This window comes from Erinaceus europaeus, chromosome 1 (genome assembly GCF_950295315.1).
Source record: "Erinaceus europaeus chromosome 1, mEriEur2.1, whole genome shotgun sequence".
NCBI classification, from domain to species: domain Eukaryota; kingdom Metazoa; phylum Chordata; class Mammalia; order Eulipotyphla; family Erinaceidae; genus Erinaceus; species Erinaceus europaeus.
This window is the reverse complement of record NC_080162.1, coordinates 32,640,036-32,656,040: the sequence shown is the minus strand read 5'-3', so window position 1 is coordinate 32,656,040 and position 16,005 is coordinate 32,640,036. Positions and strand designations below refer to the sequence as shown.

The following is a 16,005-nucleotide window of genomic DNA, read 5'->3' as shown; positions in this document are numbered from 1 at the left end:
TGTGCTCTGGCTCAGGTAGGGGACATGGAGCCGGTGTGCCTGAAATGTTCCTCTGCCCTACCAGGTGCTTGTCTGCCCTGAGCCCTGTACATAGTGGGGCTGCAGTGCAGAAAAGGCCCCTGTGTGCTGAGGCTGAGTCATCCACTCTCCTCTGCAGGTGCTGTGAGGTGCTGGCTGGACACTGGGAGGACATGGCCAGCTGCTGAGTTGCTCTCTTGTTAGGTTCCACTCTCCCCTACCCCCCACCATGGCTTCCCAAGGTTGGACTGGTACCCTGGAGTTAGACCTGGGTCTCAGGTTGGTTGTAAATGGATGGAACAAACAGGTTTTATTTTATTTGGTTCTAGAAAGGTCAAAGTGAGTTTCAGTCGTGGGGAGATTTTACATCCACACCTGACTGCCTTTTGGGAATTCAGTTCCAATGGTTTATTTATTTATTTATTTACACATTTTTTCATGTTTATTTCATTCTTTTTTCCCCTTAAATTTCTTTCTTTTTAAAATTTTTAAATGTGCTTTTTAATATTTATTTTATTTTCCCTTTTGTTGCCCTTGTTTTTTTTATTGTTGTTGAAGTTATTATTGTCGTCGTTGTTCAATTGGACAGAGAGAAATGGAAAGAGAAGGGGAAGATAGAGAGGGAGAGAGAAAGCAGACTTGCTTCCCGCCTGTGAAGTGACTCCCCTGCAGGTGGGGATCTGGGGGCTTGAACCGGGATCCTTAAACCGGTCCTTGTGCTTTGCACCACATGCACTTAACTTGCTGTGCTACTGCCCGACTCCCTCTTTTTAAATTTTTTATTATTTTTATTTATTGGGTAAAGACAGCCAGAATTCAAGAGTGCAGGAAGAGATAGAGAGGGAGAGAGACAAAGAGACACCTGCAGCACAGCTTCACCACTCACCTTGTGGGTGGCGACTGGGGGCTTGAACCTGGGTCCTTATGCATTGCTTTTTTTTTTTTTTTTTTTTTTGCATTGTAACATGCACTCAACCAGGCGTGCCACCATCTGGCCCCATTTATTTCATTCTAATGCAAACACAGAGAGAAAGAGAGCAAGAGAAAAGGAGACAGACACCTGTAGCACTCTTCCACTACTTGTGAACTTTCCCCCTCCAGGTGGGGAGTGGGGACTTGAACCTGAATCCTTGAACATTGTAACATGTGCACTCAACCAGGTGCACCCACACCTGGCCCCTCTGGTTTATTTTTCATTTTACTACTATTTTTAAATCATTTTATTGGGGACGAATAGTTTATGGTAAGGTTGTTGACACATGAGTACAATTTCTCATCTCTATGTGATAGGTGTCTGCAGACCTTCTGGCCTCCTAGGACACCAGGCAGATAGGCCAGAATGAACAAGGTGGGGGACTCTGATCCCCATTAGGCCTGTAACCCCAGCTCACCTCAGACCTCCCCCTGCCCCAGCTCAGTGTCGCCATGTTCTGCATTTCCCTGGGCAGTGGCAGTCCTTAACCTTTACGCACAGAGCAGTTGTCCCTGGAGCTTCCCAGACTCACCCCCAGGATTCTGGGGCTCAGGATGGGGCACATAAGTCTGTTGGAGCCCCTTCCACGGGGGTACTTGGAAACAGGGCCTCCTTTGAAAGTGGCAGCTCAGGGGATGGGAGCTGGACAAGCTGCTCTGTAGTTCTGCAGATGACTGGACTCAGTTCAGTGAGGAGATGATCTGTGGAAACTGCTGTGCAGTCTGTTCTGTTCCCTGTGTGCCACCTCTACCCCTTATCCCCCTCCAGTCCTGATCTCTGTGAAACCCTGCAAGTTAGACTGGTGCCTTGAAGGGAGTGGCCCCCTCCCCGTCCCAGGGTACATTCTAGAGCCTTAAGTCAGCTGCCCAGGCAGGTGGAGGTCGGCTGCTCCCTGGCCTGCCAGTCACATGCCATCCCTCTTTATCACCATTCTCCAGGCTCTAGGAATTTCTCTGGGACTTACTTCCAGACTAACCCTCCTTCCAGCACCTGACAAGTGCCTATTTGTGGGGTTCCACAAGAGGGCACCCGAGACCACGGCTCAGGGCAAAGGTGATGGGGTAGCAGCAGAGGAGCTCAGCGCCTGGGAGTTTGGGATGCCAGAGGGGTCTTAGATGGGATGGTTGTTGGCAGTGGGAGGGGATGAGGAGGTGAGGGAAGTGGGGGTGGGCTGTAGTGTCTCCAGTGCCTGTGGCTGGGGTAGGGGCTGCGCTGGAGTCTGAGCCATTCCTGCCTCTCTGGACTCCAGACCCTGACAGCACTGGAAGGTGGGGTTGCAAGGTAACCCACCATTGCTGGGGTGGGTAGAATTGTGGGGCTCAGAAGACCAGCTGTAGACCCTCCTTCTCAGCCTTCATCAGCCATCTGGATGTGGGTGGGGACTAATTCCTCCGCCTTCTGGGGAGTTTTTGTGGGGCTTCTGTGTGGTCAGTGGGAGCTTGGCCTGGGCAGGCAGCATTCCTGAGGCCTTGCTAGGTCTCTTCCCAACTGCTGTTTCCAGGTGCAAGGTTTCTGTCCGCAGGCTCCTGCGGGCTCCCAGGCCCCATGGTTGTGGTCAGGGAATCTCTTAGATTTCTTCTTTCTTGGGGTGGCTTCTTGGAGGCTGCAGGGAATGAAGGGTGGTGAGTTTAGGAGATTGTGTGCCCTCCCATCCAACTCCACACCTGGCTGACTTGTACAGAGGCACTGAGCAGCCTGAGTTCTGAGCTGTGTGATGTTCTGCCAGGCACACAGTGATGCTGACCACGAGCTGGACAAGGCCCTGTTCTTACTAGCCTCCCTTGTGATCACTTTGGGGTACAGGTGCCGGCTGGGGAGCCTGGTTTGGGTGGGAGGAATGAGGGTGGGGTGGACTCAGCTGAGAATAGAAGATGGGAGGAGATATTGTAGACTGAGACCCCAGGATGTTTTCCACATATGCCCAGGAGGAAGTGGCACAAGCCATGTTCTGTGTGTTGGCCCCTGCCACCACTTCTGGGCAAACACAGGCCACAGTCACCTTCCTGGCAACAAAGGTGTATTGTGGCCACTGTAGCCCAGCCGGCTGAGTGGCTGGACAGACACACAGCAGGGTGGCACTCTCTACTGGCTCTCAGTTGTCAGCAGGGTCAGGGCTCCACTGCAGCCTGAGCAGGAAGTGGGAGGTCACTTGATCCCCTGGGCCTGAGTGGAGCAAGCAGGTCCCAGGTGCCACCCTCAGCAAACATTTGAGCTACTCCCAGTTGCACAGCAGGAAGAAGCACACCACATTTCCTGGGGGGGGGGGTTTGTATCTTGAACCACACCCCATTTCCGGGGGGGGGGTGCACCTTGAACAGGGTGGGGGTGGGTGGGATGTCAGAATTCACCCAGGCCCAAGCCCCGGACCCTCCTCCTGGACTGTTTTCCAAGGTGGTTGTTTCAAAGCAGCCAGAAAAGTGGGGAGGGATATGGGTGGTACCTACTGTCCCCAGGACACCCACCTGCCCTACCTTTGCTCCAGGGGTCCTCGGCCCGCTTCCTCTTCTGCTGGAGACCCTGCCCATGCTCCGTGGTGCAGAAGCACCTGGGTCTCTCTCCCGATGTGCTCTGCATGGCACCAGCTTTGGAACTTGGCCCCACCTGGACACAGGGGATGTGGTCAGGGTGAGGGTCCCCACTGAACCCCCCAAGCTGGCAGTGAGTGACTGGGGACCCACCTCACTGTCCAAGGTGGCTGGCTCTTCTGACTCCTCTGACTCTGACTGGTGTCCTTGGGTCTCGTGTTCTGTGGGGCACAGGTATGGGTCACATCAGGCTGTTGGCCCAGGGTCTAGAGGAAGACTAGGATCCCTGGTGACAGCTCTGCAGACAGGGGACCTGAGGCATCGAGGGCCCACTAACCTGCTCTTGGGTGGGACCCAGCCCCTGTGTCTGACAGCCTAGAACCGTGAACCCACCACCTGACTTGGCTGCTGTTTATCAGGGTGCTAACCACCTGCCCTGTAGTTGTAATTGCTGGGGTGCTTGTCCCTCTACTGCCTATGGCCACCCACCCTGGGCCCTACTCATTTTGGGGTCTTCAGGCTTAAGGGGCTGTGGTGGGCTCTGGAACAGGTGGCAGGTCCCCCCAGCTGGTTGGTGTTGACTCTCCTGTACCATACTACTTTCTGGCTTCTCACAGCCTTGTCTGCCCTCACCTGTATGGCCATTGGTACCAGGTCTCTTCAGGTTGTGGGCCAGCCTCAGCCTCTCTCTGTCCTCATCTTCCAGCCCATCTGGAGAGGCTAGGCTGGGCTGAGGTCCTGGGAGAGAGTGTGGGGACCCCTAGGGGAAGCAAAGACAAGGCATGAGCTCATATGACACAGGTGCCTGCCCCATCTACCCTCTGGCCAGCCCACGGGGTGCTGAGGGGCTGTAGCCAAGGACCAGCCAGGCCCATGGAGTGAGTCTGGTGTTTGGCTTTCCCCAGCCACAGTTTGGTGGTTGGGGGTGGAGATAGGACAGGGGTTGGGTGCCTTACCTGGGGAGTGGGGGGCTCCTCCAGATCAAGTGCTTTGCTCCCCTTGCTGCCATTGCTAAGTGTTTGGGGGTTGGGTGTTAGGGGCTCAGAGTGGACAGGTTGCTCAGCTTGCAGAGGGGGCTCTGAGCTTGGAGTGCAGGCAGTTGGGGGACTAAGTGGTGCAGGCCTGCTGGCTGGCTTGGGGGCACCCCGGCCCCGACCCCACTCAGAGAGGTCCAAGGGCTTATCTGGGACACAGTCCAGGGTGGCTGTGACTTCTTTTCCTGTGGGGCTGCTCAGGACCCTGGCCTGTGGGTGCTGCCCTCTAGGCAGGACTGTCCTGGCTGCCTCTCCCTCGGGACTGTCAGAGTCAGAGCCAGCTGGTGGGGAGGGCTGTGAGGGGGGCCCTCTCGGCCTGGCACTGTCCCCCTGCCCCCGCATCTGGAGCTGTTGGGCCAGGAGCAGGTGAAGTGCTCCTTCCAGCTGAGTGTTCCGTATGTCCACCAGGGTGCCAGGAAGGCTGGCTGGTTCTTCCCAGGCCTCTGTCTCCCCAACCTTTAGGCTCTGGGACTGGGGGCCACCAGGCATGTTGGTGGCTGCAGCTCGGGGGCTGCTGTGTGAGCTCCGGAGGCGCAGAGAGAGGTGGTGGTTCAGGAGACTGAGGCGATCGGCCTGGACAGAGCGCTTCAGGGCCTCGTAGGTCACTACGGCGGGGCGGGAGGCCCGAAGGAAGCTGTTGGAAGAAGCTTCCATTAGCTCAATTGCACAGGTAAGGAAACGTGCAATGGTAAAGTTAATCACCCAGGTCGCAGCTACTGGTGGAGAAGGGTATCTCCTGGCCTCCTACTCCTTTGGGCAGTCCTAGATGTGACCAGAGTTGCTCAGGCCTGGCTCTCCAAGGGGCATCAGCAGCTACTCCCATCTGTGTATACACATAGCCCTGCCTTCTCTCAGGTAGAGTGGTCTTAGACCTCATGTGGGATTGAGAGGAGTGTTGGAGTGAGGCAGTGGCACTCCTGGTTAAGCACACATATTACAGTGCTCAAGGACCTGGGCTCAAGCTGCTGGTCCCCACCTGCAGGGGGAAATCTTCACGAGTGGTAAAGCAGGGCTGCAGGTGTCTCTCTGTCTCTTTCGCCCCCTCCCGTCTCAATTTCTCTTTGTCTCTATCAAATAATTAAAAAATAAATAAAATAAAAAAAGAAGGGTATCTAGACTTAGGTGGGGGCCTGAGACATCAGGGCCAGAGGGGGATGGAGCTTTCAGAGAGACCACCAGGGTGACTCTCTGGGCAACTGGCTATTTGTGCAAAGTGGGGACAGGATCAGAGGCCAGGGGTACTAGGATCAGTCCTAATGGAGGTGGTAGGGGCCCTCACCTGTCCAGGGACAGGCAGTGCTCGTATTGTGGGCTGGGGGGGCTGCTTCTGGCAGGCAGCAGTGGGGGTGTCCCATTGGCAGAGACTCGGTCAGCAGGGCAGGCCCACGAGCCCGGTCGCACCACAGCAATGGTCCCGTGCAGCTGGTTGGAGATTCTCTGTGGGCTCTGCAAGGGGACACAGGTCAGTAGGGACAAAGGTGGGGGGTACTATACCTTCTGTCATTCTCTATGGTTGTGGGCACAGTGCCCATCGCTGAGCCTCATCCATGCCAGGTGGGACTTAGTGCCCCTGCAGGCCCAAAGGTACAGGCCTGCACTGCTTCCTGCCTGGGGAAGGGGATGGGAGGAGTGGCTGAGCGCCCTGTGCTCACCATGTCTGGGGCCCGAGGCTCAGGCAGGTTGGCACCTGGGGAGATTTTGGTCCCAGGAGATGTCCTGTATCCAGTCGACTTTTCTGTGGGGAAGTGGGCAGGGCTGGTTGGGAGATGTCCAGCCTGTGGCCAGCAGGTGTCTGGCTTCCTTGCCTCTCCTGTGCCCCCCAACACTTTCTTTCTGGGGACCCACACCTGGTTTGTCATCCTCAGCTTCCTCATGGGTTTCTGGTGGCTTCTCCGTGATGGCCTTCCAGGTGCCTGGAGAGGGGAGTAGCAGGGGCGAAGGGGGGTCCGAGGCACCCTCCTTGCACGGGGGCTTGGGCCCATCACTGGAGGGTGAGAGAGGGGCAAACCCCCAGACACACTCAGAAGCCAGGTTGGGGGGGGTTGGGCGGTAGCGCAGTGGGTTAAGCACATGTGGCGCAAAGCACAAAGACCTGCGTAAGGATCCTGGTTTGAGCACCCGGCTTCACAAGCGGTGAAGCAGTGTCTATCTTGCCAAGTGTCTATCTTTCTCTCCCCCTCTCTGTCTTCCCCTCCTCTCTCCATTTCTCTCTGTCCTATCTAACAACGACGACATCAATAACAACAACAATAATGACTAAAACAATAAAACAAGGGCAATAAAAAAGGGAAATAAGTAAAATAAATATTAAAAAAAAAAAAGCTATGTCAGTTCTGCAAAACCTGACTTGCTGCCACCACAGTAGTTCATACTGCAGGACAGTAGGCCGCTTGCTGCTTCATTTCAAATACCCATGTCCCCAGTAGGGACCCTCAAGCCTCTAGGTCACTGAGATGTCTTGGTCTCCAGGTGCTCACTGGGCCCCCATCCAGGCACTTGGCCTGTGGGGGCCGCTATCAGAAGTGAGTCTGCCCACTGGGAGTATGGACCGACCAGTCAACGCCCATGTTCAGCGAGGAAGCAATTACAGAAGCCAGACCTTCTACCTTCTGCAACCCTCAATGACCCTGGGTCCATGCTCCCAGAGGGATAGAGAATGGGAAAGCTATCAGGGGAGGGGGTGGGATATGGAGATTGGGCGGTGGGAATTGTGTGGAGTTGTACCCCTCCTACCCTATGGTTTTGTTAATTAATCCTTTCTTAAATAAATAAAAAAAATAAATAAATAAATAAAAAGAAAGTGACCAGAAATCAAAAAAAAAAAAAAAAAAAAAAGAAGTGAGTCTGCCCTGGAGCTATCTGTGGGGTTGGGTCCCTCCCTTTTGAGCCTTGGGCCCCCCCATGGTTGTGAGTCTGTTGTGGATGCTATGGGGGCTCGAGGTGTTTCCCCTTACCCTGAGGTCTGAAGCTGCTTCACCTCCTTCTTCAGGGCTTCATTTTCCTCCTGCAGTCGGTTCATCTCATTGGCTATAAAAAGATGCTGGTTTGGGTAGGAGCTGGGGACTTCCCAGCATTCCCCTCTTCATGTCCCTTGCCCCTTAAATGCCTCCTGCACAAGGGGAGGGTGGGATGCTACTGTATAAACAACAACAATCTGGGGCTCTAAATGTAGCCCCCTGTTCCAAACTTGGGACTTCCCTCATGGGCAGGATGGGGGGGGGCAGGGTTCTGTGTACACCCTGCCCCCACCCTCCCAACACAAGAGGAGGGGTAGAGGCTGGAGAGGTAAAGATGGCCCAGCCCTGGTGACTGAAGATATGTTGGCTTGGGCCAACTGGGGCCTTTGTTCCCTTTGTAAATTTGGGTGTTGGGTGCCCCCCATGAATCAGGGTGGACTTGCTTCTCCTTTTCCATGCAACCCTATGGCAGATTGGTCCCCTGAGGTGGGCTCACTGAGGATGAAGACATGCTGCAGACTCTGAAGCAGGGAGCTCTCAAACTCCTGCTGCTTCTTCCGGGCCAGCTCCTGAGTCACCATGCAGCGGTCACACAGCCCGGCCCTCAACCTGTGGGGGTGGGGGAGCAGGCTGAGGGGGACACTGGGGGTCCCAGAGAGACAAAGACCCTCCTTGCCTTACTTCTAGGATGTGCCCTGTTTTCCCTAAACTGGAACTCCACCCACCATCCTGTGAGCTGAGTGCTCTGTCCTATGGCCTGGGGAACCTTGAAAATTTGGAACTCAGAGAAGTTCTAAAGTGGAGAAACTGGCCTGGTTTCAGCAACCCTAGCCTCCCAAATCCATATTCTATCTCTCTATCTTTCTCTCTCTTTCTTTCTCTCTCCCAGGGTTATTATTGGGGCTCAGTGCTGGCACTACGAATCCACTGCTCCTGGCAGCCATTTTATTGGATAGAACAGAGAGAAATTGAGAGGGGAGAAGGAGATAGAGAGGGAGAGAGAAAGAGACACCTGCAGACCTGCTTCACCACTTTTGAAGGGACCCCCTGCAGTTAGGGAGCCAAGGGGTAGAACTCAGAATCTTGCGCAGGTCCTTGTGCTTAGTACTATGTGCACTTAACCAGGTGCACCACTGCCTGTCTCCCTCCCCCTCATCCATTCTCTACAAAATCCTTCTGGCCTCCCCCCACCCCTCAACTGTGAACCTGATTTCTGGGAGACTCATTTTCTCTCACCTGTTCTCCAGCACCCGGATGTTATCCTTCAGCACCTTCTGCTGCTCCCTGAGCTGCTGGTTCTTGCCACAGAGCTCCTCTACTCTCTGGGCATCACTGGAAGGGGGAGAGCCAAGGTGGGATGCCCCTCTGCCTAGGGAGTCCCCACTACTCAACCTGCCTCTCCCATGGTGTCAGCCACAGTAGGCACAAATAGGGCCAGGGGCTCCCCCACCCCCATGCTGAGCCCCTGTTTCCCCTTGCTCATCATTGGAGGCTGGTGGTGCCAGTGCTTTGGGACTAAGATGCCATGCGTGGTGGGGAGTCACTCGTCTGATCCTGCTGGGCTTGGGCCCCCAGCTTACCGGCACCGCTCTGCATTCAGTTCCAGAAGCTTGTTCTGCAGACCTGCAGGAGTTGGGGGTGGGGAGCGAGGGTCAGGTAGGAATCTCCTATCCTTTTTGACCTCTGAGATAACCTGACCCACATGGCCAGCTCTCAGTCTTGCAGCTGCTAGGGACCACTTCTCTGGTCCCATCATCCCTCCTCTGTTGGGGTCTCTGGCTTTGGTGTTTGGAGATTGGTGGAGACCTTGAGGCAGGCAGTGACCATCACCTGGACACTTTCCAGGAAGGACATCTTTGAAGGTGTCACTGTTGAACTTCTTGGGGAGACCCCAGAAGACCTCCACCTTGCCCCTTCTTTGTGGTCTAGTTCAGTTCTAATCACAGTCTTTGCCCTCCAGGTGGCAAAGGAAGTGACCCAGGCCTTTTTTCAACATTTGAGTGTTCTGGAAAGATCTAGGGAGGGCCTGACAGGAAACTGGAGTGCAAAGGTGGAAATGCTTGAACGTGTGTGTGTGTGTGTGTGTGTGTGTGTGTGTGTGTGTGGCGGGGGGTGGGGGGTGGGACTGGGTGAGTCCCGGAGGGCATCAGAACAACAGCTCAGTGTCTTCAGATGTACCAAACTGGCCACACTGCAGCCCTGTGCTCTGGGTCAGGGGGCCTCTTTCTGTGTCTGAGCCTTTGTGAGGTTGGGGGTGAGTATGGAAGAGAAATAGGTGTCCCCCAGCCTGGTCCACTGTCCCAACCCTAGCTCTCACCCAGGACCTCAGTCTCATGGATGTCCTTCAGTCTATTCAGTGACTCCATGAAGCTCTCCATGGTCCAGCTCCTCGGTGCTTAGGCCTGGATGGCCCTGAAGCTGCTATTGCCCCATTTCTAGCCTGTGGAGCAGGAAGTCAAGGAAATTGGCTGTTGGCTGTGCTGGGAAGGAGCCCACCCAGGAAGACCCAGGCTCCCTGCCCTAGTCAGAGCATATCATCCCAAAGCTGCTGGGGGGGGGGGGGGGCGGGGAATCGTGTCCTACCAGTCATACCCACTCCTCATGGTGAAAGCCCCTGCCAGTTCATTCCTGTGTCCCTGTCATCCTTACCCAAAACTCTGGTACACACACACACACACACACACACACACACACACACACACACACCCCTCTCACATCAACACTGGAACAGCTACACAGAAACACATAGACAGATAGCCAGGCAGACACATGCGCAGAATCCTGAGGAGGGGCTAGAGTACCCTGCAGAGGGACCCTGACCTTGGCTCCCCACCCCAAGACCCTTAGGGACCGCTGGCTGCACAATGCACACCTTGTGTCCTCTGCTTGTCCAACCCCGACCACGCTGCTGAGACCCCAAAGAAATTATACTTGGCTTCCCTGTCCCCTAATAGGTTGTGGGAGCAGAGTCTGAGATCACTCTGGGGGTTGTGGGTTCTGTGTCCTCACCCGACATGGACTAGGATGTATCCCTGGCCCTGCTGTGACCTCTTCCTCACTGTGGGGCCCCTGGTAGGTAAGCTAGTGGGCTGTAGCTTCTGTGGGCACAGGCTGCGGGCAAGCCAGGCAAAGCCTGACATTCCACCCTGACCCGCCTGACTGGCAGCTCTTCCTTGTGCCTGTGCCTGAGGAGGTCCAACACCACCTGGAAGGAGCTGCCCCAGGGAACCCAGGGATATGGGCCTGGGAGGGGCCTTCTGGCTCAGAGTTCTTGCAAGAGGTATGCACTGTCCCTGATGAAGCCAGTGTGCTGCAGAGTCTGGGCTGCCCTCCACCAGGCTGTGCCCCAGGATCTTCTCTGGGAACCAAGCTGCTTTTGGTCTTGCCTGGCTGCTTTCTTCAAGGTCACTGAAGGACAACAGATGACACCGTCTTGCAAGGGACAGGGACCCTGGGGGACAAAAATGCCAGGAGCTGAAGGCAGAGAGGAAGAGGGTGCATGCATCCTGTTGGGGGCCCCTCCTTTCTAGCCATCTGAAGCCAACCAGCCGGGGCACAATGCTATGGGGATGATGTGGCTTCTCCTGCTGGGCAGGTGGCAGAAATGGACATGACAGAATCAGCCTCCTGGGACAGCCAAGTTCCAGTCTCCAACACCCTATTTCATGGGATGGGGGTTGTGTGCATGGGTAGTGGGGTACAAAGGAGGAGAGAGGCTGTGGGTAGCATAAACTCAGTTGTAAAGGACATTGGGCTTTTGCCAGGTGTCAGTAGGCTGATCTTCCCTGGGGGGTCAGCTCTGTGTGTCCCAGACAAGGCTAGACAGCTGTGGGCCTGGGGGTTCAGCGGGGTGGCTGTTCCCCAGGTCTGGGCTCTTCAGGCACAGATGCAGCAGTGGGAACTTCTGCTTAGACTCCCACTGGACTCAGTGTATCCATATCTCCCATTTTGGACACTCAAGTGGAAGGTTTCTGCAAAGGTTGAGGCCATGCAATCAATGACTGCCCACCTGCAGTGGGCAGAGAGTTGGCTTGCCAGAGCTAATGGCAGCACACCCTGGGTGTGGGTCCTGGTCCTGCCTTCATCTTCTGTATGACCATGGACTGGTCACGTCACCTTTGTGTTTGTTTCATTATCTGCCTCCAGATATACCAATCTCTCCTAGGGTTGCTATGAGGTGCCTACCATGTTACAAAGACCTAGTCTAGGTGACATAGTCTAGGTGCCAGTCCAGGTGACCTACATCCAGGCTATACATATCTAGCCCAGGGTCAGACAGGCACAGTGCAGTTAGTTGTGACTGGAATCCCCTGTGTCCACCTCCTGATACTTCTTGTAGTGTCTCCCCACAGGTGGGACAATTTTAAGTCCCTTTGTCACATAGCTTTTGCAGGAGGACAGGGGCCCCCGGTTCAGGGTGGCAATCTTGATTCCAACAGTGGTGTCCAACATTCTCATGCGGACAATTACTCACAGAGTGGATACTTTCAGTTCATTGGGTATTGGTGGCCATGCCCAGTGCAGGTGCCATCTGGGTCCAATGCACAGAGGAAGGTTCTGAGGTCCCAGCTGTGGCCCGCTGCCTGCAGCTGGTACCTATGTTGACCAGCAAAGACCCTGGTGGTGATGGTTCTTACCCTGCCCTTGGGCTGGTGGCCAGACTTGCTAGTCTTGGCTGGGGCTCTGGGATGCTCTGGGGTCTGAATGTATGGCCTTGGGGATGGTGCTCTTTAAAGCTCACTTAATGTGGCTGGGCATCTGATTGAGTGCACACATTACCATGTGCAAGGAGCTGGGTTGAAGCTTCCAGTACAGAGAGGTTGCCTAACATGCCATCTTTACCTCCACCTGTCCCTAGTGTCCCCACCTCCTGCCTTTTCTGTCCTGGGCCAGTCACCTATCTGAGCCCATTGGGTGTTGGGGGCATAGAAATTTATGAAGCTCCAACTGTATGTTATATCTGCCACATGCATGACTGAAACCCTTGTGGCCTTCCTAGGAGGTGCTGACTGTCGCCATGTACAGATTCAGATGTTGAGGCTTTAGGCAGGTGAGAGGCTCTGCAATTGCTCTCTGTCCACATATGTCCATATTTGCTTGATGAGCAAAGCTTCTTCACAGCAATGTGGCCGTGCCTCAGGGTCCCTGTCCCAGAAAGCCGATGGTAGTGGCTTGTCCTGCCCTGGGCTTTTGGAAGCAGGAGGGAGCTAGTGTCACCAAACAGGTGGTCTGGGACTGTCCAGGGAATCCTGCATACTCCACAGACCCTGGGGAGGCACACCCAGGATAAGAAAAGCCTCTTGGGTTGTCAGGGAAGCAGGCTGTGTGCAGAAAAGGCCATTTACAACATCTACCACACAGATTCGTGGCACACACATGTGCACATGTCATGCCCACACCCTCAATTTGCAGACACCACAGTATCCCATCGTTATCCTTGAGAGCTTGTTTGGAGGTTCTAGCAGGGGAGCGCAGCTACTCGTATACCCTCGACCGAAGACCGGTCCGTCTCTATTCGGGGAAGGCCGTCCTCTTCGACCGAGCGCGCAGCTTCGGGAGGGACGCACATGGAGCGGTGAGGGAGGAAGGGGACACCCGCCTAGCCAGCCAGATCAGCCGAATCAACCCTGGCGATCAATGGGGTGACAGATGTCGCAGCCAGATCGCCCTCACGTCCCCCATCGTTATCCTGACATGTGGAGTCACACTCCACTATACAGCTGCCATGCACATGTGTGCCATCCTTGGCAGCTCTGTCCAGACATAAAGCCCTGAACGGGCCTAGGGAGGGCTGCACATACACAAATGCACATACACATGCACTGTGGTACATGTCCCGTGCTTAAGTGCCCACACACAGAGAAACCTGGCGGGCAGGCTGAGGTGTTGCATTGCATCTCAGGTAACATGGGGCCCTGCAACCCGATTCCCTGAGGATGGGCTGCTCACTGCACCTTGGCCAGCTGCCTCCAGGAAGCCAGAGGCAGGGGAGGGGAGGCAAAGTGAGACACAGCCCTCTAAGAGAGGGGACATTTGTCACTGCCTCCTCAGAGGTTCTGAGCCCAGGGCAATAGTGTCCCCGAGGAGTTGTGAGTGGTTACACTCCATGCTGCCCCTCATTCCCATGACTTGACTCTGGCCCTGGGGGATCTGGGCAGTGGGGTAGGTCCAGGGTGAAGGTTCTGGTGGCCAGCCCATTCCTGGAGCCTCCGAATCCTCAGAGAAGGGAGACTGCCTGATGCAACCCTGCCAGGCCAGCCTAGCTTCTCTGTACCTAGACTTTCTGCCTGGAAGTTCATGAGCCCCTCCCCCAGCCTCCCCTCCCCACCCCCACCTCGGAGCGTAATGCTGTGACCCCCTGCCAGATCTCTGAGCCCTCCTCCCGCCCAGTGAGCAGGAACACCAAGACAGTACTAGCTGCCTCCTGCCTCTTGGTACTCCCCTCACGCTGCAACCCCAGCCTGCCTGCCTCCGCCCACTGCCCAGGCTCCCCGCACTCACATGGCCCTCCACATGCGACCTCCACGGACCTCCGCGCAGCGCAGAGCCGGGAGGCTCCCTGCCCCAGAGAGATAGAAGCAGCAGTGAGTGCGCTGGCACCAACCACAAGACAGAATTTTGGCCAAACCCGCTTGACGGGTTTCAGATTCTCCCAGCCGGGAGCAGAATGGAGGCAGAGACTGCCCAAAGCTGTCCAACGGGTTCTGCCATTCCACAGAAAGTGGTCAAACAGGTCAGACTGAACCCACATAGAGATGGAATTGTTCCCTGTAATTACTGCGTGGCCTGTGTTCCTGCGTGGCTGTGGTCAGACTGTTGAGCAGGGAGAATCCTTGCAAGGCTGAAGGGGGCTGGGGGCGGAAGGACAGTGGAAGGTACTGAGGGCTGAGGGGGCAGGTGCTGTCCATTTCTTTATCATCCAGGGGGCAGAGGTGAGCAGGGACCCCAGCCTGTCCCCTCTTGGCCTGCATCTTACTGTCTGTGACTGGTCTGGGCAGGTGGTGTCCCCTCTCTGGCCTCAGCTCTCTTGTCTATAAATTGAGGATCAGTAGGTGAAGAGCTGGGACCTGCCAGTGGACTGGCAGTGGTCTTGCTACATCTGACAGTCCCAGAGAAGAGTAAGTGGGCTCATGGGGGCCCTGGGGAGGTGGGCATCTCCAGGGCACTCAGTAGGCTGGGAGCTGACCAGCTGTGCTGAGCACAGGGGATGCTGCCAAGGGGGTGGGAACAGCCAGGTGCCATGGTTTTCTGTTTGTTCTCTGCACAATGACATGATGGCCACACTGCGGACACTCCCTCTCTATACCCTCCGCCCATCTCTGTCCCCTGCTCCCTCCATGTGCCCCGAATCCCCATGATTTCTCTTGCACACTCTTGCACACATGCTTTACCATGTCCCCATCCTCACCTATCTTCTGTTAGCACAGGAGTGTTGAGGAGCCCCACAGGGGCACCTAATGAACTCCAGGAGCTCTGGTTAAGAGGAACAGGTGCTGGGCTGCAGACCAGCACCCAGGTGAGAGCTCAGGAAATCCCCGCTGGCTGAAAGTCTCTTCCTCCATCCCATAATTCCACCTAAGATGTTATTGGGGGTGTTGTAGTCTGCCAGCCTCCCTCCCCCCAGGTTCTAACCAGATCCACTACCCTTTCTGGCTCCTGGCTAGTTTTTTGTGTGAGGTGTCTATGCATACCACTAGGGATATGTGTGTGTGTGTGTGTGTGTGTGTGTGTGTGTGTTTGTGTTTGCAGGTGTATCATATGAAAGAGGGCATGTGACAAATGTGGGCTTGGTCTGCTGTGTTGGGCTATGTGCTTATGTGTGTTCACATTTAGGGAACTTGGGTCCAGCGTGTGTTTGTCATGTGTGTGCACCCACACAACCTTCCCCATCATCAACAACCCTACAGGGTGGAACATTTGCTTTGTTTTCTTTTTAAAAAAATATTTATTTATTCCCTTTTGTTGCCCTTGTTTTTTTATTGTATTTATTATTGTTGTCATCATTGTTGGATAGGACAGAGAGAAAATGGAGGAGGGGAAGACAGAGAAGGGGAGAGAAAGATAGACACCTGCAGACCTGCTTCACCACCTGTGAAGCAACTCCCCTGCAGGTGGGGAGCCGGGGGCTCGAACCAGGACTCTTCTGCTGGTCCTTGCACTTTGCGCAATTTGCGCTTAACCTGCTGTGCTACCGCCTGACTCCCTTTCCATATATACATTCCCTTTTGTTGCCCTTGTTTTATTTAATTGTTGTAGTAGTTATTGTTGTTGTTATTGATGTCGTCATTGTTGGATAGGACAGAGAGAAATGGAGAGAGGGGAAGACAGAGGGGGAGAGAAAGAGACACCTGCAGACCTGCTTCACCGCCTGTGAAGCGACTCTCCTGCAGGTGGGGAGCCAGGGGCTCCAACTGGGATCATTATACCGGTCCTGGGCTTTGTGCCATGTGCACTTAACCCGCTGCGCTACCGCTTGGCTCCCTTTTTCTTTCTTTCTT

At 55.1% G+C, this 16,005-nt stretch overlaps 1 protein-coding gene across 9 annotated transcripts; it reads right to left on the bottom strand.

Moving 5' to 3' along the window:
* Positions 1 to 1,223: 1,223 nt before the first annotated feature.
* RBBP8NL (RBBP8 N-terminal like) lies at positions 1,224 to 14,109 on the bottom strand. Of its 9 annotated transcripts, none has more exons than XM_060178483.1 (16): positions 14,009 to 14,101; positions 11,982 to 12,103; positions 10,517 to 10,958; positions 9,825 to 9,947; positions 9,088 to 9,130; positions 8,744 to 8,839; positions 8,004 to 8,116; positions 7,505 to 7,577; positions 6,398 to 6,534; positions 6,203 to 6,285; positions 5,830 to 5,996; positions 4,473 to 5,184; positions 4,150 to 4,276; positions 3,670 to 3,737; positions 3,454 to 3,592; positions 1,224 to 2,594 (listed from the first exon to the last, which is right to left on the bottom strand). In XM_060178483.1, the coding sequence occupies exons 4-16, from the start codon at positions 9,883 to 9,885 to the stop codon at positions 2,464 to 2,466; spliced, it is 1,950 nt and encodes a 649-aa protein (XP_060034466.1). In that variant the 5' UTR covers positions 9,886 to 9,947; positions 10,517 to 10,958; positions 11,982 to 12,103; positions 14,009 to 14,101; the 3' UTR covers positions 1,224 to 2,463. The 9 variants fall into 9 exon arrangements, with proteins under 9 accessions (XP_060034466.1, XP_060034731.1, XP_060034518.1 ...); XM_060178748.1 differs by having other exon boundaries at positions 3,463 to 3,592; XM_060178535.1 differs by lacking the exon at positions 11,982 to 12,103 and having other exon boundaries at positions 14,009 to 14,109.
* Positions 14,110 to 16,005: the final 1,896 nt, after the last annotated feature.

Coding starts and splice junctions, on each gene's coding strand:
- RBBP8NL (XM_060178535.1), bottom strand. CDS start 9,885: ATGGAGAGCTTCATGGAGTCACTGAATAGACTGAAGGACATCCATGAG. Junction 5,997..6,202: donor AGCCTCGGGCCCCAGACATG/GTGAGCACAGGG, acceptor GTCCCCTTGCAG/AGCCCACAGAGAATCTCCAA. Junction 3,738..4,149: donor TGGTACCAATGGCCATACAG/GTGAGGGCAGAC, acceptor TGTGCCCCACAG/AACACGAGACCCAAGGACAC.